The sequence below is a fragment of the Salmo salar genome, chromosome 09 (assembly GCF_965601325.2).
Source record: "Salmo salar chromosome 09, fSalSal1, whole genome shotgun sequence".
Lineage (NCBI taxonomy): Eukaryota > Metazoa > Chordata > Actinopteri > Salmoniformes > Salmonidae > Salmo > Salmo salar.
Genome location: NC_138299.1, coordinates 46,059,925 through 46,080,780, shown reverse-complemented (window position 1 = coordinate 46,080,780; position 20,856 = coordinate 46,059,925). Strand labels below are relative to the sequence as shown.

At 47.4% G+C, this 20,856-nt stretch overlaps 1 protein-coding gene across 4 annotated transcripts in view; it reads right to left on the bottom strand.

Annotated features, from left to right (window-relative positions):
- The window catches only part of LOC106611411 (uncharacterized), a 38,190-nt gene extending 19,015 nt beyond the window's left edge, over window positions 1-19,175 (bottom strand). For 2 of the 4 annotated variants that reach the window (XM_045723695.2, XM_045723697.2), the window contains exons 1-2: window positions 19,100-19,175; window positions 18,585-18,731 (exon numbers count right to left, since the gene is read on the bottom strand). In XM_045723695.2, the coding sequence (XP_045579651.1) occupies window positions 18,585-18,624 (40 nt within the window). In that variant the 5' untranslated portion in view covers window positions 18,625-18,731; window positions 19,100-19,175. Of the gene's footprint in view, window positions 1-18,584 lie in introns of all 4 variants that reach the window. The other 2 variants (XM_014211597.3, XM_045723696.2) reach the window with 1 other exon arrangement.
- Between the last annotated feature and the right edge of the window lie 1,681 nt (window positions 19,176-20,856).

The following is a 20,856-nucleotide window of genomic DNA, read 5'->3' as shown; positions in this document are numbered from 1 at the left end:
CAGTCATCATTACACTCCACACCGTCTACTGCAACACACAGTCATCATTACACTCCACACCGTCTACTGCAACACAGTCATCATTACACTCAACACCGTCTACTGCAACACAGTCACCATTACACTCCACACCGTCTACTGCAACACACAGTCACCATTACACTCCACACCGTCTACTGCAACACAGTCACCATTACACTCCACACCGTCTACTGCAACACACAGTCATCATTACACTCCACACCGTCTACTGTAACACAGTCATCATTACACTCCACACCGTCTACTGCAACACGCAGTCATCATTACACTCCACACCGTCTACTGCAACACGCAGTCACCATTACACTCCACACCGTCTACTGCAACACACAGTCATCATTACACTCCACACCGTCTACTGCAACACAGTCACCATTACACTCCACACCGTCTACTGCAACACACAGTCATCATTACACTCCACACCGTCTACTGCAACACACAGTCATCATTACACTCCACACCGTCTACTGCAACACAGTCATCATTACACTCCACACCGTCTACTGCAACACAGTCATCATTACACTCCACACCGTCTACTGCAACACACAGTCACCATTACACTCCACACCGTCTACTGCAACACACAGTCATCATTACACTCCACACCGTCTACTGCAACACACAGTCACCATTACACTCCACACCGTCTACTGCAACACACAGTCACCATTACACTCCACACCGTCTACTGCAACACAGTCACCATTACACTCCACACCGTCTACTGCAACACACAGTCATCATTACACTCCACACCGTCTACTGCAACACAGTCATCATTACACTCCACACCGTCTACTGCAACACGCAGTCATCATTACACTCCACACCGTCTACTGCAACACACAGTCACCATTACACTCCACACTGTCTACTGTAAAACAGTCACCATTACACTCCACACCGTCTACTGCAACACAGTCACCATTACACTCCACACCGTCTACTGCAACACACAGTCATCATTACACTCCACACCGTCTACTGCAACACAGTCACCATTACACTCCACACCGTCTACTGCAACACGCAGTCATCATTACACTCCACACCGTCTACTGCAACACGCAGTCACCATTACACTCCACACCGTCTACTGCAACACACAGTCATCATTACACTCCACACCGTCTACTGCAACACAGTCACCATTACACTCCACACCGTCTACTGCAACACACAGTCATCATTACACTCCACACCGTCTACTGCAACACACAGTCATCATTACACTCCACACCGTCTACTGCAACACAGTCATCATTACACTCCACACCGTCTACTGCAACACAGTCATCATTACACTCCACACCGTCTACTGCAACACACAGTCACCATTACACTCCACACCGTCTACTGCAACACACAGTCATCATTACACTCCACACCGTCTACTGCAACACACAGTCATCATTACACTCCACACCGTCTACTGCAACACACAGTCATCATTACACTCCACACCGTCTACTGCAACACAGTCACCATTACACTCCACACCGTCTACTGCAACACACAGTCATCATTACACTCCACACCGTCTACTGCAACACACAGTCATCATTACACTCCACACCGTCTACTGCAACACAGTCATCATTACACTCCACACCGTCTACTGCAACACGCAGTCATCATTACACTCCACACCGTCTACTGCAACACACAGTCACCATTACACTCCACACTGTCTACTGTAAAACAGTCACCATTACACTCCACACCGTCTACTGCAACACAGTCACCATTACACTCCACACCGTCTACTGCAACACACAGTCATCATTACACTCCACACCGTCTACTGCAACACAGTCACCATTACACTCCACACCGTCTACTGCAACACGCAGTCATCATTACACTCCACACCGTCTACTGCAACACGCAGTCACCATTACACTCCACACCGTCTACTGCAACACACAGTCATCATTACACTCCACACCGTCTACTGCAACACAGTCACCATTACACTCCACACCGTCTACTGCAACACACAGTCATCATTACACTCCACACCGTCTACTGCAACACACAGTCATCATTACACTCCACACCGTCTACTGCAACACAGTCATCATTACACTCCACACCGTCTACTGCAACACAGTCATCATTACACTCCACACCGTCTACTGCAACACACAGTCACCATTACACTCCACACCGTCTACTGCAACACACAGTCATCATTACACTCCACACCGTCTACTGCAACACACAGTCATCATTACACTCCACACCGTCTACTGCAACACACAGTCATCATTACACTCCACACCGTCTACTGCAACACAGTCACCATTACACTCCACACCGTCTACTGCAACACACAGTCATCATTACACTCCACACCGTCTACTGCAACACACAGTCATCATTACACTCCACACCGTCTACTGCAACACACAGTCATCATTACACTCCACACCGTCTACTGCAACACAGTCATCATTACACTCAACACCGTCTACTGCAACACAGTCACCATTACACTCCACACCGTCTACTGCAACACACAGTCACCATTACACTCCACACCGTCTACTGCAACACAGTCACCATTACACTCCACACCGTCTACTGCAACACACAGTCATCATTACACTCCACACCGTCTACTGCAACACAGTCATCATTACACTCCACACCGTCTACTGCAACACGCAGTCATCATTACACTCCACACCGTCTACTGCAACACGCAGTCACCATTACACTCCACACCGTCTACTGCAACACAGTCACCATTACACTCCACACCGTCTACTGCAACACAGTCACCATTACACTCCACACCGTCTACTGCAACACACAGTCATCATTACACTCCACACCGTCTACTGCAACACAGTCACCATTACACTCCACACCGTCTACTGCAACACACAGTCATCATTACACTCCACACCGTCTACTGCAACACACAGTCATCATTACACTCCACACCGTCTACTGCAACACACAGTCATCATTACACTCCACACCGTCTACTGCAACACAGTCACCATTACACTCCACACCGTCTACTGCAACACACAGTCATCATTACACTCCACACCGTCTACTGCAACACACAGTCATCATTACACTCCACACCGTCTACTGCAACACAGTCATCATTACACTCCACACCGTCTACTGCAACACACAGTCATCATTACACTCCACACAGTCTACTGCAACACAGTCACCATTACACTCCACACCGTCTACTGCAACACACAGTCACCATTACACTCCACACCGTCTACTGCAACACACAGTCACCATTACACTCCACACCGTCTACTGCAACACACAGTCACCATTACACTCCACACCGTCTACTGCAACACACAGTCATCATTACACTCCACACCGTCTACTGCAACACGCAGTCACCATTACACTCCACACCGTCTACTGCAACACGCAGTCACCATTACACTCCACACCGTCTACTGCAACACACAGTCACCATTACACTCCACACCGTCTACTGCAACACACAGTCATCATTACACTCCACACCGTCTACTGCAACACACAGTCATCATTACACTCCACACCGTCTACTGCAACACACAGTCATCATTACACTCCACACCGTCTCCTGCAACACACAGTCACCATTACACTCCACACCGTCTACTGCAACACAGTCACCATTACACTCCACACCGTCTACTGCAACACACAGTCACCATTACACTCCACACCGTCTACTGCAACACAGTCACCATTACACTCCACACCGTCTCCTGCAACACACAGTCATCATTACACTCCACACCGTCTACTGCAACACGCAGTCATCATTACACTCCACACCGTCTACTGCAACACGCAGTCACCATTACACTCCACACCGTCTACTGCAACACACAGTCACCATTACACTCCACACCGTCTACTGCAACACACAGTCATCATTACACTCCACACCGTCTACTGCAACACACAGTCATCATTACACTCCACACCGTCTACTGCAACACACAGTCATCATTACACTCCACACCGTCTCCTGCAACACACAGTCACCATTATACTCCACACCGTCTACTGCAACACAGTCACCATTACACTCCACACCGTCTACTGCAACACACAGTCATCATTACACTCCACACCGTCTACTGCAACACATTCACCATTACACTCCACACCGTCTACTGCAACACAGTCACCATTACACTCCACACCGTCTACTGCAACACACAGTCACCATTACACTCCACACCGTCTACTGCAACACAGTCACCATTATACTCCACACCGTCTACTGCAACACACAGTCATCATTACACTCCACACCGTCTACAGCAACACAGTCACCATTACACTCCACACCGTCTACTGCAACACAGTCACCATTATACTCCACACCGTCTACTGCAACACACAGTCATCATTACACTCCACACCGTCTACAGCAACACAGTCACCATTACACTCCACACCGTCTACTGCAACACAGTCATCATTACACTCCACACCGTCTACTGCAACACAGTCACCATTACACTCCACACCGTCTACTGCAACACACAGTCACCATTACACTCCACACCGTCTACTGCAACACAGTCACCATTACACTCCACACCGTCTCCTGCAACACACAGTCACCATTACACTCCACACCGTCTACTGCAACACAGTCACCATTACACTCCACACCGTCTACTGCAACACAGTCATCATTACACTCCACACCGTCTACTGCAACACACAGTCACCATTACACTCCACACCGTCTACTGCAACACACAGTCACCATTACACTCCACACCGTCTACTGCAACACACAGTCACCATTACACTCCACACCGTCTACTGCAACACAGTCACCATTACACTCCACACCGTCTACTGCAACACACAGTCACCATTACACTCCACACCGTCTACTGCAACACACAGTCACCATTACACTCCACACCGTCTACTGCAACACACAGTCACCATTACACTCCACACCGTCTACTGCAACACACAGTCACCATTACACTCCACACCGTCTACTGCAACACAGTCACCATTACACTCCACACCGTCTACTGCAACACACAGTCATCATTACACTCCACACCGTCTACTGCAACACAGTCATCATTACACTCCACACCGTCTACTGCAACACAGTCATCATTACACTCCACACCGTCTACTGCAACACACAGTCATCATTACACTCCACACCGTCTACTGCAACACACAGTCATCATTACACTCCACACCGTCTACTGCAACACAGTCACCATTACACTCCACACCGTCTACTGCAACACACAGTCACCATTACACTCCACACCGTCTACTGCAACAAAGTCACCATTACACTCCACACCGTCTACTGCAACACACAGTCACCATTACACTCCACACCGTCTACTGCAACACAGTCACCATTACACTCCACACCGTCTACTGCAACACAGTCACCATTACACTCCACACCGTCTACTGCAACACACAGTCACCATTACACTCCACACCGTCTACTGCAACACACAGTCACCATTACACTCCACACCGTCTACTGCAACACACAGTCACCATTACACTCCACACCGTCTACTGCAACACAGTCACCATTACACTCCACACCGTCTACTGCAACACACAGTCACCATTACACTCCACACCGTCTACTGCAACACACAGTCACCATTACACTCCACACCGTCTACTGCAACACACAGTCACCATTACACTCCACACCGTCTACTGCAACACACAGTCACCATTACACTCCACACCGTCTACTGCAACACAGTCACCATTACACTCCACACCGTCTACTGCAACACACAGTCATCATTACACTCCACACCGTCTACTGCAACACAGTCATCATTACACTCCACACCGTCTACTGCAACACAGTCATCATTACACTCCACACCGTCTACTGCAACACACAGTCATCATTACACTCCACACCGTCTACTGCAACACAGTCACCATTACACTCCACACCGTCTACTGCAACACACAGTCATCATTACACTCCACACCGTCTACTGCAACACAGTCATCATTACACTCCACACCGTCTACTGCAACACACAATCACCATTACACTCCACACCGTCTACTGCAACACACAGTCATCATTACACTCCACACCGTCTACTGCAACACAGTCACCATTACACTCCACACCGTCTACTGCAACACAGTCACCATTACACTCCACACCGTCTACTGCAACACAGTCATCATTACACTCCACACCGTCTACTGCAACACACAGTCATCATTACACTCCACACCGTCTACTGCAACACAGTCACCATTACACTCCACACCGTCTACTGCAACACACAGTCATCATTACACTCCACACCGTCTACTGCAACACACAGTCATCATTACACTCCACACCGTCTACTGCAACACACAGTCACCATTACACTCCACACCGTCTACTGCAACACACAGTCACCATTACACTCCACACCGTCTACTGCAACACACAGTCATCATTACACTCCACACCGTCTCCTGCAACACACAGTCATCATTACACTCCACACCGTCTACTGCAACACAGTCACCATTACACTCCACACCGTCTACTGCAACACACAGTCATCATTACACTCCACACCGTCTACTGCAACACAGTCACCATTACACTCCACACCGTCTACTGCAACACAGTCACCATTACACTCCACACCGTCTACTGCAACACAGTCATCATTACACTCCACACCGTCTACTGCAACACAGTCACCATTACACTCCACACCGTCTACTGCAACACACAGTCATCATTACACTCCACACCGTCTACTGCAACACAGTCATCATTACACTCCACACCGTCTACTGCAACACACAGTCACCATTACACTCCACACCGTCTACTGCAACACACAGTCATCATTACACTCCACACCGTCTACTGCAACACAGTCACCATTACACTCCACACCGTCTACTGCAACACAGTCACCATTACACTCCACACCGTCTACTGCAACACAGTCACCATTACACTCCACACCGTCTACTGCAACACACAGTCATCATTACACTCCACACCGTCTACTGCAACACAGTCACCATTACACTCCACACCGTCTACTGCAACACACAGTCATCATTACACTCCACACCGTCTACTGCAACACACAGTCATCATTACACTCCACACCGTCTACTGCAACACACAGTCACCATTACACTCCACACCGTCTACTGCAACACACAGTCACCATTACACTCCACACCGTCTACTGCAACACACAGTCATCATTACACTCCACACCGTCTCCTGCAACACACAGTCATCATTACACTCCACACCGTCTACTGCAACACAGTCACCATTACACTCCACACCGTCTACTGCAACACACAGTCATCATTACACTCCACACCGTCTACTGCAACACATTCACCATTACACTCCACACCGTCTACTGCAACACAGTCCCCATTACACTCCACACCGTCTACTGCAACACACAGTCACCATTACACTCCACACCGTCTACTGCAACACAGTCACCATTATACTCCACACCGTCTACTGCAACACACAGTCATCATTACACTCCACACCGTCTACAGCAACACAGTCACCATTACACTCCACACCGTCTACTGCAACACAGTCACCATTATACTCCACACCGTCTACTGCAACACACAGTCATCATTACACTCCACACCGTCTACAGCAACACAGTCACCATTACACTCCACACCGTCTACTGCAACACAGTCATCATTACACTCCACACCGTCTACTGCAACACAGTCACCATTACACTCCACACCGTCTACTGCAACACACAGTCATCATTACACTCAACACCGTCTAATGGAACACAGTCACCATTACACTCCACACCGTCTACTGCAACACAGTCACCATTACACTCCACACCGTCTACTGCAACACAGTCACCATTACACTCCACACCGTCTACTGCAACACAGTCATCATTACACTCCACACCGTCTACTGCAACACACAGTCACCATTACACTCCACACCGTCTACTGCAACACACAGTCACCATTACACTCCACACCGTCTACTGCAACACACAGTCACCATTACACTCCACACCGTCTACTGCAACACAGTCACCATTACACTCCACACCGTCTACTGCAACACACAGTCACCATTACACTCCACACCGTCTACTGCAACACACAGTCACCATTACACTCCACACCGTCTACTGCAACACACAGTCACCATTACACTCCACACCGTCTACTGCAACATACAGTCACCATTACACTCCACACCGTCTACTGCAACACAGTCACCATTACACTCCACACCGTCTACTGCAACACACAGTCATCATTACACTCCACACCGTCTACTGCAACACAGTCATCATTACACTCCACACCGTCTACTGCAACACAGTCATCATTACACTCCACACCGTCTACTGCAACACACAGTCACCATTACACTCCACACCGTCTACTGCAACACACAGTCACCATTACACTCCACACCGTCTACTGCAACACACAGTCACCATTACACTCCACACCGTCTACTGCAACACACAGTCACCATTACACTCCACACCGTCTACTGCAACACACAGTCACCATTACACTCCACACCGTCTACTGCAACACAGTCACCATTACACTCCACACCGTCTACTGCAACACACAGTCATCATTACACTCCACACCGTCTACTGCAACACAGTCATCATTACACTCCACACCGTCTACTGCAACACAGTCATCATTACACTCCACACCGTCTACTGCAACACACAGTCACCATTACACTCCACACCGTCTACTGCAACACAGTCACCATTATACTCCACACCGTCTACTGCAACACACAGTCATCATTACACTCCACAACGTCTACTGCAACACACAGTCATCATTACACTCCACACCGTCTACTGCAACACAGTCACCATTACACTCCACACCGTCTACTGCAACACACAGTCATCATTACACTCCACACCGTCTACTGCAACACAGTCATCATTACACTCCACACCGTCTACTGCAACACACAATCACCATTACACTCCACACCGTCTACTGCAACACACAGTCATCATTACACTCCACACCGTCTACTGCAACACAGTCACCATTACACTCCACACCGTCTACTGCAACACAGTCACCATTACACTCCACACCGTCTACTGCAACACACAGTCATCATTACACTCCACACCGTCTACTGCAACACAGTCATCATTACACTCCACACCGTCTACTGCAACACAGTCATCATTACACTCCACACCGTCTACTGCAACACACAGTCATCATTACACTCCACACCGTCTACTGCAACACAGTCACCATTACACTCCACACCGTCTACTGCAACACACAGTCATCATTACACTCCACACCGTCTACTGCAACACACAGTCATCATTACACTCCACACCGTCTACTGCAACACACAGTCACCATTACACTCCACACCGTCTACTGCAACACACAGTCACCATTACACTCCACACCGTCTACTGCAACACACAGTCATCATTACACTCCACACCGTCTACTGCAACACAGTCATCATTACACTCCACACCGTCTACTGCAACACACAGTCACCATTACACTCCACACCGTCTACTGCAACACACAGTCACCATTACACTCCACACCGTCTACTGCAACACAGTCACCATTACACTCCACACCGTCTACTGCAACACACAGTCACCATTACACTCCACACCGTCTACTGCAACACACAGTCACCATTACACTCCACACCGTCTACTGCAACACACAGTCATCATTACACTCCACACCGTCTACTGCAACACAGTCATCATTACACTCCACACAGTCTACTGCAACACAGTCATCATTACACTCCACACCGTCTACTGCAACACACAGTCATCATTACACTCCACACCGTCTACTGCAACACACAGTCATCATTACACTCCACACCGTCTACTGCAACACAGTCATCATTACACTCCACACCGTCTACTGCAACACAGTCATCATTACACTCCACACCGTCTACTGCAACACACAGTCATCATTACACTCCACACCGTCTACTGCAACACAGTCACCATTACACTCCACACCGTCTACTGCAACACACAGTCATCATTACACTCCACACCGTCTACTGCAACACAGTCATCATTACACTCCACACCGTCTACTGCAACACAGTCATCATTACACTCCACACCGTCTACTGCAACACACAGTCATCATTACACTCCACACCGTCTACTGCAACACAGTCACCATTACACTCCACACCGTCTACTGCAACACACAGTCATCATTACACTCCACACCGTCTACTGCAACACAGTCATCATTACACTCCACACCGTCTACTGCAACACACAATCACCATTACACTCCACACCGTCTACTGCAACACACAGTCATCATTACACTCCACACCGTCTACTGCAACACAGTCACCATTACACTCCACACCGTCTACTGCAACACAGTCACCATTACACTCCACACCGTCTACTGCAACACAGTCATCATTACACTCCACACCGTCTACTGCAACACACAGTCATCATTACACTCCACACCGTCTACTGCAACACAGTCACCATTACACTCCACACCGTCTACTGCAACACACAGTCATCATTACACTCCACACCGTCTACTGCAACACACAGTCATCATTACACTCCACACCGTCTACTGCAACACACAGTCACCATTACACTCCACACCGTCTACTGCAACACACAGTCACCATTACACTCCACACCGTCTACTGCAACACACAGTCATCATTACACTCCACACCGTCTCCTGCAACACACAGTCATCATTACACTCCACACCGTCTACTGCAACACAGTCACCATTACACTCCACACCGTCTACTGCAACACACAGTCATCATTACACTCCACACCGTCTACTGCAACACAGTCACCATTACACTCCACACCGTCTACTGCAACACAGTCACCATTACACTCCACACCGTCTACTGCAACACAGTCATCATTACACTCCACACCGTCTACTGCAACACAGTCACCATTACACTCCACACCGTCTACTGCAACACACAGTCATCATTACACTCCACACCGTCTACTGCAACACAGTCATCATTACACTCCACACCGTCTACTGCAACACACAATCACCATTACACTCCACACCGTCTACTGCAACACACAGTCATCATTACACTCCACACCGTCTACTGCAACACAGTCACCATTACACTCCACACCGTCTACTGCAACACAGTCACCATTACACTCCACACCGTCTACTGCAACACAGTCACCATTACACTCCACACCGTCTACTGCAACACACAGTCATCATTACACTCCACACCGTCTACTGCAACACAGTCACCATTACACTCCACACCGTCTACTGCAACACACAGTCATCATTACACTCCACACCGTCTACTGCAACACACAGTCATCATTACACTCCACACCGTCTACTGCAACACACAGTCACCATTACACTCCACACCGTCTACTGCAACACACAGTCACCATTACACTCCACACCGTCTACTGCAACACACAGTCATCATTACACTCCACACCGTCTCCTGCAACACACAGTCATCATTACACTCCACACCGTCTACTGCAACACAGTCACCATTACACTCCACACCGTCTACTGCAACACACAGTCATCATTACACTCCACACCGTCTACTGCAACACATTCACCATTACACTCCACACCGTCTACTGCAACACAGTCCCCATTACACTCCACACCGTCTACTGCAACACACAGTCACCATTACACTCCACACCGTCTACTGCAACACAGTCACCATTATACTCCACACCGTCTACTGCAACACACAGTCATCATTACACTCCACACCGTCTACAGCAACACAGTCACCATTACACTCCACACCGTCTACTGCAACACAGTCACCATTATACTCCACACCGTCTACTGCAACACACAGTCATCATTACACTCCACACCGTCTACAGCAACACAGTCACCATTACACTCCACACCGTCTACTGCAACACAGTCATCATTACACTCCACACCGTCTACTGCAACACAGTCACCATTACACTCCACACCGTCTACTGCAACACACAGTCATCATTACACTCAACACCGTCTAATGGAACACAGTCACCATTACACTCCACACCGTCTACTGCAACACAGTCACCATTACACTCCACACCGTCTACTGCAACACAGTCACCATTACACTCCACACCGTCTACTGCAACACAGTCATCATTACACTCCACACCGTCTACTGCAACACACAGTCACCATTACACTCCACACCGTCTACTGCAACACACAGTCACCATTACACTCCACACCGTCTACTGCAACACACAGTCACCATTACACTCCACACCGTCTACTGCAACACAGTCACCATTACACTCCACACCGTCTACTGCAACACACAGTCACCATTACACTCCACACCGTCTACTGCAACACACAGTCACCATTACACTCCACACCGTCTACTGCAACACACAGTCACCATTACACTCCACACCGTCTACTGCAACATACAGTCACCATTACACTCCACACCGTCTACTGCAACACAGTCACCATTACACTCCACACCGTCTACTGCAACACACAGTCATCATTACACTCCACACCGTCTACTGCAACACAGTCATCATTACACTCCACACCGTCTACTGCAACACAGTCATCATTACACTCCACACCGTCTACTGCAACACACAGTCACCATTACACTCCACACCGTCTACTGCAACACACAGTCACCATTACACTCCACACCGTCTACTGCAACACACAGTCACCATTACACTCCACACCGTCTACTGCAACACACAGTCACCATTACACTCCACACCGTCTACTGCAACACACAGTCACCATTACACTCCACACCGTCTACTGCAACACAGTCACCATTACACTCCACACCGTCTACTGCAACACACAGTCATCATTACACTCCACACCGTCTACTGCAACACAGTCATCATTACACTCCACACCGTCTACTGCAACACAGTCATCATTACACTCCACACCGTCTACTGCAACACACAGTCACCATTACACTCCACACCGTCTACTGCAACACAGTCACCATTATACTCCACACCGTCTACTGCAACACACAGTCATCATTACACTCCACAACGTCTACTGCAACACACAGTCATCATTACACTCCACACCGTCTACTGCAACACAGTCACCATTACACTCCACACCGTCTACTGCAACACACAGTCATCATTACACTCCACACCGTCTACTGCAACACAGTCATCATTACACTCCACACCGTCTACTGCAACACACAATCACCATTACACTCCACACCGTCTACTGCAACACACAGTCATCATTACACTCCACACCGTCTACTGCAACACAGTCACCATTACACTCCACACCGTCTACTGCAACACAGTCACCATTACACTCCACACCGTCTACTGCAACACACAGTCATCATTACACTCCACACCGTCTACTGCAACACAGTCATCATTACACTCCACACCGTCTACTGCAACACAGTCATCATTACACTCCACACCGTCTACTGCAACACACAGTCATCATTACACTCCACACCGTCTACTGCAACACAGTCACCATTACACTCCACACCGTCTACTGCAACACACAGTCATCATTACACTCCACACCGTCTACTGCAACACACAGTCATCATTACACTCCACACCGTCTACTGCAACACACAGTCACCATTACACTCCACACCGTCTACTGCAACACACAGTCACCATTACACTCCACACCGTCTACTGCAACACACAGTCATCATTACACTCCACACCGTCTACTGCAACACAGTCATCATTACACTCCACACCGTCTACTGCAACACACAGTCACCATTACACTCCACACCGTCTACTGCAACACACAGTCACCATTACACTCCACACCGTCTACTGCAACACAGTCACCATTACAGTCCACACCGTCTACTGCAACACACAGTCACCATTACACTCCACACCGTCTACTGCAACACACAGTCACCATTACACTCCACACCGTCTACTGCAACACACAGTCATCATTACACTCCACACCGTCTACTGCAACACAGTCATCATTACACTCCACACAGTCTACTGCAACACAGTCATCATTACACTCCACACCGTCTACTGCAACACACAGTCATCATTACACTCCACACCGTCTACTGCAACACACAGTCATCATTACACTCCACACCGTCTACTGCAACACAGTCATCATTACACTCCACACCGTCTACTGCAACACAGTCATCATTACACTCCACACCGTCTACTGCAACACACAGTCATCATTACACTCCACACCGTCTACTGCAACACAGTCACCATTACACTCCACACCGTCTACTGCAACACACAGTCATCATTACACTCCACACCGTCTACTGCAACACACAGTCATCATTACACTCCACACCGTCTACTGCAACACAGTCATCATTACACTCCACACCGTCTACTGCAACACACAGTCATCATTACACTCCACACCGTCTACTGCAACACACAGTCACCATTACACTCCACACCGTCTACTGCAACACAGTCATCATTACACTCCACACCGTCTACTGCAACACAGTCACCATTACACTCCACACCGTCTACTGCAACACATTCACATTGTCATCATTACACTACACTGTCTACTATAATACACATCATAAACTTAGTGGTGCAACGGATCACAAAACTCACGGTTCGGATCACGGTTTTGCTTCACGGATCGGATCATTTTCTGACCAGCAAAAAAAAAAAAAAAAAGGCGACAAATATAACTTTGCTTTCCATTTATTACTTAAAGAACACTTAAAGCAAAAATCTTAAAACAAAAATATTCAATACTCAATTGTTAAATTAAAGTGAGGCATGATACATTCTTCCTGTGAACAATTAGTGAATGAAAAAATTGCCTGTGTCCACACCATCAAACAAAAGTAAAGAAAGCAAAGCAGACCTGAGCTTATAACTTCAAATTCTTGTAAAAAAAAAAAATATATGAGGATGTCTACATTGTCTGGAGAGAGGGTAGACCTCTTTACAGTCACTATGTCCCCTGCCGTGGAGAACACCCTCTCACTAGGAACTGAAGTGCCAGGCACAGCCAGGTAGCCTCTTGTCATCATGGCAATGTGAGGGTATTTACACGCTTTTCCACCATGCCAGTGGATCACCATCCAGTGGAATGCCGCTTGATGCCTTGTAGGATGCCACCCCCTCTTTGATGGTGTTGGCAAACGTCTTGTCTGTGTCCTTGCTCGCAAAGGTCTCCCCGAAAAACTCCTTCATGGCTAAATGATTTTGTGGAGGAGATGCCTGTGAGTCTGCTCCTGTCAGCTCTGTGGCTTGACCCTGCAGAGAAAATGACTTGATCTATTAAACTAATTATTTATTTTCATAGAACTATAAAATGTGGCAATAACATTTAATAAAAGCCATTATTATTCCAAATCAACAAAGTATTATTCTAATAGCAATAGACTAACATTAGACTGCAGTATATTTATTATGGAAGTAATTCACTCTTATTTTACATTGTTTTACCTCTTCAGTGGCCACGGTCTCAGTGGTGAGATCACTGTATGTCCTCCGCTGTAGGGCAGGGTCTAGGTGAGACAGGGACTTGAACAGACAGGGCAGGGAGCGGGTCTGGGAGACGGGCTTGCGACGGCTGCCGGACCGTGCAGTAGATCTATGAAGGTAGTCCTGTACATTAGGGGGGTATCTGGGGTTCAGGTCCTCTCTAATGGCAGCCTTGACATCTCTAGTGATGGTGCTGTCTTCCTCACTTGGGGCCATGGATTGTAGAATCCTTGTTTTCAGAGGTAGGATCATGGACACAGACGGTGCAGTTTCAGTGCTCAATAGGGTTGTAACCGTTTTGAGGAGTTTGAGCACCTGGAGAACCTCCTCTGCCACTTTCACGTCATCATCAGACAAGGTGACGATGTCTTTATATTTTTTCCAGGGTCTTGTCTGTCAGTGCAGAGTATACAGCTTCCTGCTGCTCAAGCTGGCGCTCCAACATGTCATAAGTGGAGTTCCATCTTGTTGTGACATGGTGTATGAGCTTGTGGGTCGGTAGCTGTAACATTTCCTGCTTGGTGTTAAGCACATGAGCGGCTGTTGTGCTTCGGTGGAAAAAGGAAACCACCTTCCTGATCCTCCCAAGGAGGTGGTCCTTCTGGTTCACTGAGATTCCCCTTCGGAATGCTAAATTGATCACATGTGCAAAGAAAGCTATCTGTGGCCCCAGTCCAGCTTCTTTCACTGCATTTACTTGGTTCTTGGTACTATCTGTGGTGGTTGGGATATTTCTATTGGGCCTCTCTAGCTTCCACTCTGCTACTGCTCCTAGCAATACCTGCGCCAGATTTGTGCCTGTGTGACTCTCATAGAGGAGGAGTGTCTGTAACACAGGACTTCACATCTCCCACTCCTCTGTGGTGAAGTGAGCAGTCACAGTCACGTAGCGTTCCGTTACCCTGGACGTCCACTCCTCTGTGGTGTAGTGAGCAGTCACAGTCACGTAGCTTTCCGTTACCCTGGAGGTCCACTCCTCTGTGGTGTAGTGAACAGTCACAGTCATGTAGCTTTCTGTTACCCTGGAGGTCCACTCCTCTGTGGTGTAGTGAACAGTCACAGTCATGTAGCTTTCCGTTACCCTGGAGGTCCACTCCTCTGTGGTGTAGTGAGCAGTCACAGACACGTAGCTTTCTGTTACCCTGGAGGTCCACTCCTCTGTGGTGTAGTGAGCAGTCACAGTCACGTAGCTTTCTGTTACCCTGGACGTCCACCCATCTGAGGTGAGGGCAACAGAGGATGCCTTGGATAATTTGTCGACAATTTTGATATTGTTCCTGTTCATAAAGACCTGGCACGATCTTCATACTGAAGTGGATGCGCCAGGGGATTTCGTAGCGTGGCTCAAGCACTTTCACCATATGTTTAAACCCTTTGTTTTCCACAACAAAGTATGGCCTCATGTCTGCAGCGATCAACATCCCAATAGATTTGGTGAGGGCTTTAGCCTGGTCTGATTCTGCAGCAAATGGCTTAAATGCCGCGGTGAGAAGTTGTCTCTTGGCTGAGTTGGCTCCTGTTACACAACAGGGTGATGACGTTTTAAATGTGTGGCCACGCTCCATGTATTTCCATTAGCACAATGCCTACACACCGTAGTGGTGTTGTCCACCACCCTTCTTCCGTCGTCATATTTGACAGGGAAGCCAAAATGCTCCCATACATGAGACTTAAATGAAGCGGGAGGCTTTTCCAGTTGTTCAGCTCCTCCGCCAGCCATGGCTGTCACTGCGCTTTTTTCTCCTTTGCTTTTTTTGCAACGCGAGCATCCAGGATTGATTTGTTGGGATTAAACATGCCCCGTTCACGTGAACAGTACACACAACTGCTTTAAAAAAAAATAATCAAATCAACCTTCAGAGTAAAACACAGCACATATTTGTATTGTCTTTATCTTTTCACTGCAACTATTACTTTAAAAAGTAACAGCTGCAGTAAAACTGTATTTCATACTATGATGGTTAAACTTTGCAATTGATCCGCGGTTCACATGCGTTCCGAACCGTGGGGGGTGATCCGTACAGATCACGGATCAACTACGGTCCGTCACACCACTAGTTACACTACACTGTCCACTGCAATACACACACACACACACACACAGGAGAGGGCAGAGGGAGGGGGGAGGAGAGATGGAGAGGGAGGGAGGAGAGAGAGAGGTAGGGAAGGACAGAGGGAGAGTGAGATAGAGGAGGGAGGAAAGGGGGCGGGGAGGGAGGAAATGGGGCGGGGGAGGGATTGAGAGTGGAGGGGGGAGGGAGAGAGGGGGGAGAGCGGGACAGAGAGGGGGGAGAGCGGGAGAGAGTGAAAGAGAGAGGGAAAGATAGAGAGAGAGAGACGAGGTCAGGTAGGGGTGAGCCTGTAGAGAAAGTGGAGACAAGAAGTAGAGGAGGAAGAGAGGAAGTCCAGGATGAGATGAAACACACACACACAGAAAGACAGGATGAGAAACACACATCCGTGAGAGGAAAGAGGATGACGACACCAGGTGACCCAACATATAAATCATGCACACACGCATGACACACACACACACAGGAGAAAAAAAAAAAGTCTGTTCAGTTGTGTAAACTGGTGGGGCTTTAGCAACTGTGTACACCTCAACTCGCTCACTAAATGACCTAATTCTGTATCAAAGTTAGATATAAATATAATGTTAGTATCCAAACCCAAGACTTCAAATCAGCACGAAAGTCAGATTTGATTTTAGGTTACAGTTGATCTAGTTACCATCCATAAGCCAGGGATCAGTCCTGTAGTACGTACACATAGCAACATATCTCTGACATTGAAAGATGTAACCAAGACTCAAAGGACATCCAGCTAGTTAGCTTTGTGATAACTCCTTCACTACCCAGTCGATAGCATGACTAGTAACTAGCTAGGCTACTACACTTTACTTACATTTCACGGGCTGTGGGTTTGACTGTTTTCTCCTCGGCATTCTTCCTCTTCTTTATCTGCCTCGCTGTTCTGTCCGTCAGTCAGTCGCGGTTCCCGCTGTGGTCTGGTGGCTCAGTCAGCGCGTCATTCCCCTACTCTGTCATCTTCCTCCAACGGACAAAAGCAGAAGTATCAGTGCCATCGATCAAACACACTAGTTAGCTAGCTAAATATGCGAGGACTGGCTGGCTTAGTTTGCCATTCTAACTCGTTAGTCAAACCGAGAACATCATTAGCTAGGTAACTCTATTAAAACACATTGAGCTATAGAGAGAAATTGGGTAGATGGAAACTAATCATCTAACGCTAGCTAGCTAACGTTACATATAGCTCAACTATCTAGCGGTCAGTATTTAGGAGAAAACAAATAGTAAATTACGCCAAAACGTTTGATGAAATGCAAAGGCTACAGAACAAGCTACATTGATATGAACTTAAGTTGTCGTTTAGAAAAACAACAACAAGCTCTTACTAACTTCATCGAAGATCCATTGTGTACATACAGCAATTTCCTGGAGCGTGACGTCAGAGTCATTCTAAACTACTTCCGGATCTTGGGGCTTGTAGTCTTTAAAATGTAGTCAGCTAACTTTGTACTGTCTCTTTGTATAATATGAATTTAAAGTTTAAGCTAATTGTTGAATTGTGCCCTCGAATAAAGTCCTAATACAGCACATATCCTATCCATAATTTGTAAAAACATATCTGTATTTACATGATACTGGGTTAGACCACCAGGGGGAAGGACTGGTCGGGAGTTTTTTTGTTTGTTGCTCCTGATAGAGGAACTTGGAATGGAAGTTAAGATAAGGTATTTTTCGTAATATAATATTATAGGTTATTGATAGAGGAGCAGCGTGGAAACAGCCTTTTAAGAATCACAGGAGATGAAGTTGTTTTCCTTTGACTGCCTATGGGACATATGGGCTACTCCTTCTAATCCAATTATTTTAATTTTATTTTTATTTCACCTTTATTTAACCAGGTAGGCTAGTTGAGAACAAGTTCTCATTTGCCACTGCGACCTGGCCAAGATAAATCATAGCAATTCGACACATACAACAACACAGAGTTACACGTGGAATAAACAAAACATACAGTCAATAATACAGTAGAAAAAATAGGAGAAAAAAAAGTCTATATACAGTGAGTGCAAATGAGGTAAGATAAGGGAGTTAAGGCAATAAATAGGCCATGGTGGCGAAGTAATTACAATATAGCAATTAAACACTGGAATGATAGATGAATGTGCAAGTAGAGATACTGGGGTGCAAAGGAGCAAGATAAATAAATAAATACAGTATGGGGATGAGGTAGGTAGATAGATGGGCTGTTTACAGATGGGCTATGTACAGCTGCAGTGATCTGTGAGCTGCTCTGACAGCTGGTGCTTAAAGCTAGTGAGGGATATATGAGTCTCCAGCTTCAGTGATTTTTGCAGTTCGTTCCAGTCATTGGCAGCAGAGAACTGGAAGGAAAGGCGACCAATGGAGGAATTGGCTTTGGGGGTGACCAGTGAGATATACCTGCTGGAGCGCGTGCTACGAGTGGGTGCTGCTATGATGAGCAGAGACTTGTAGATGACCTGGAGCCAGTGGGTTTGGCGATGAGTATGAAGCGAGGGCCAACCAACGAGAGCATACAGGTCGCAATGGTGTGTAGTATATGGGGCTTTGGTGACAAAACGGATGGCCCTGTGATAGACTGCATCCTATTTGTTGAGTAGAGTGTTGGAGGCTATTTTATAGATGACATCGCTGAAGTCGAGGGTCGGTAGGATAGTCAGTTTTACGAGGGTGTGTTTGGCAGCATGAGTGAAGGATGCTTTGTTGCGATATAGGAAGCCGATTCTAGATTTAATTTTGGATTGGAGATGCTTTATGTGAGTCTGGAAGGAGAGTTTACAGTCTAACCAGACACCTAGGTATTTGTAGTTGTCCACGTATTTTAAGTCAGAGCCGTCCAGAGTAGTGATGCTGGACCGGCGGGCAGGTGCAGGCAGTGACCGATTGAATAACATGCATTTGGTTTTACTTGCATTTAAGAGCAGTTGGAGGCCACGGAAGGAGAGTTGCATGGCATTGAAGCTCGTCTGGAGGTTAGTTAACACAGTGTCCAACGAGGGGCCAGAAGTATACAGAATGGTTTCATCTGCATAGAGGTGGATCAGAGAATCACCAGCAGCAAGAGCGACATCATTGATGTATACAGAGAAGAGAGTCGGCCCAAGAAT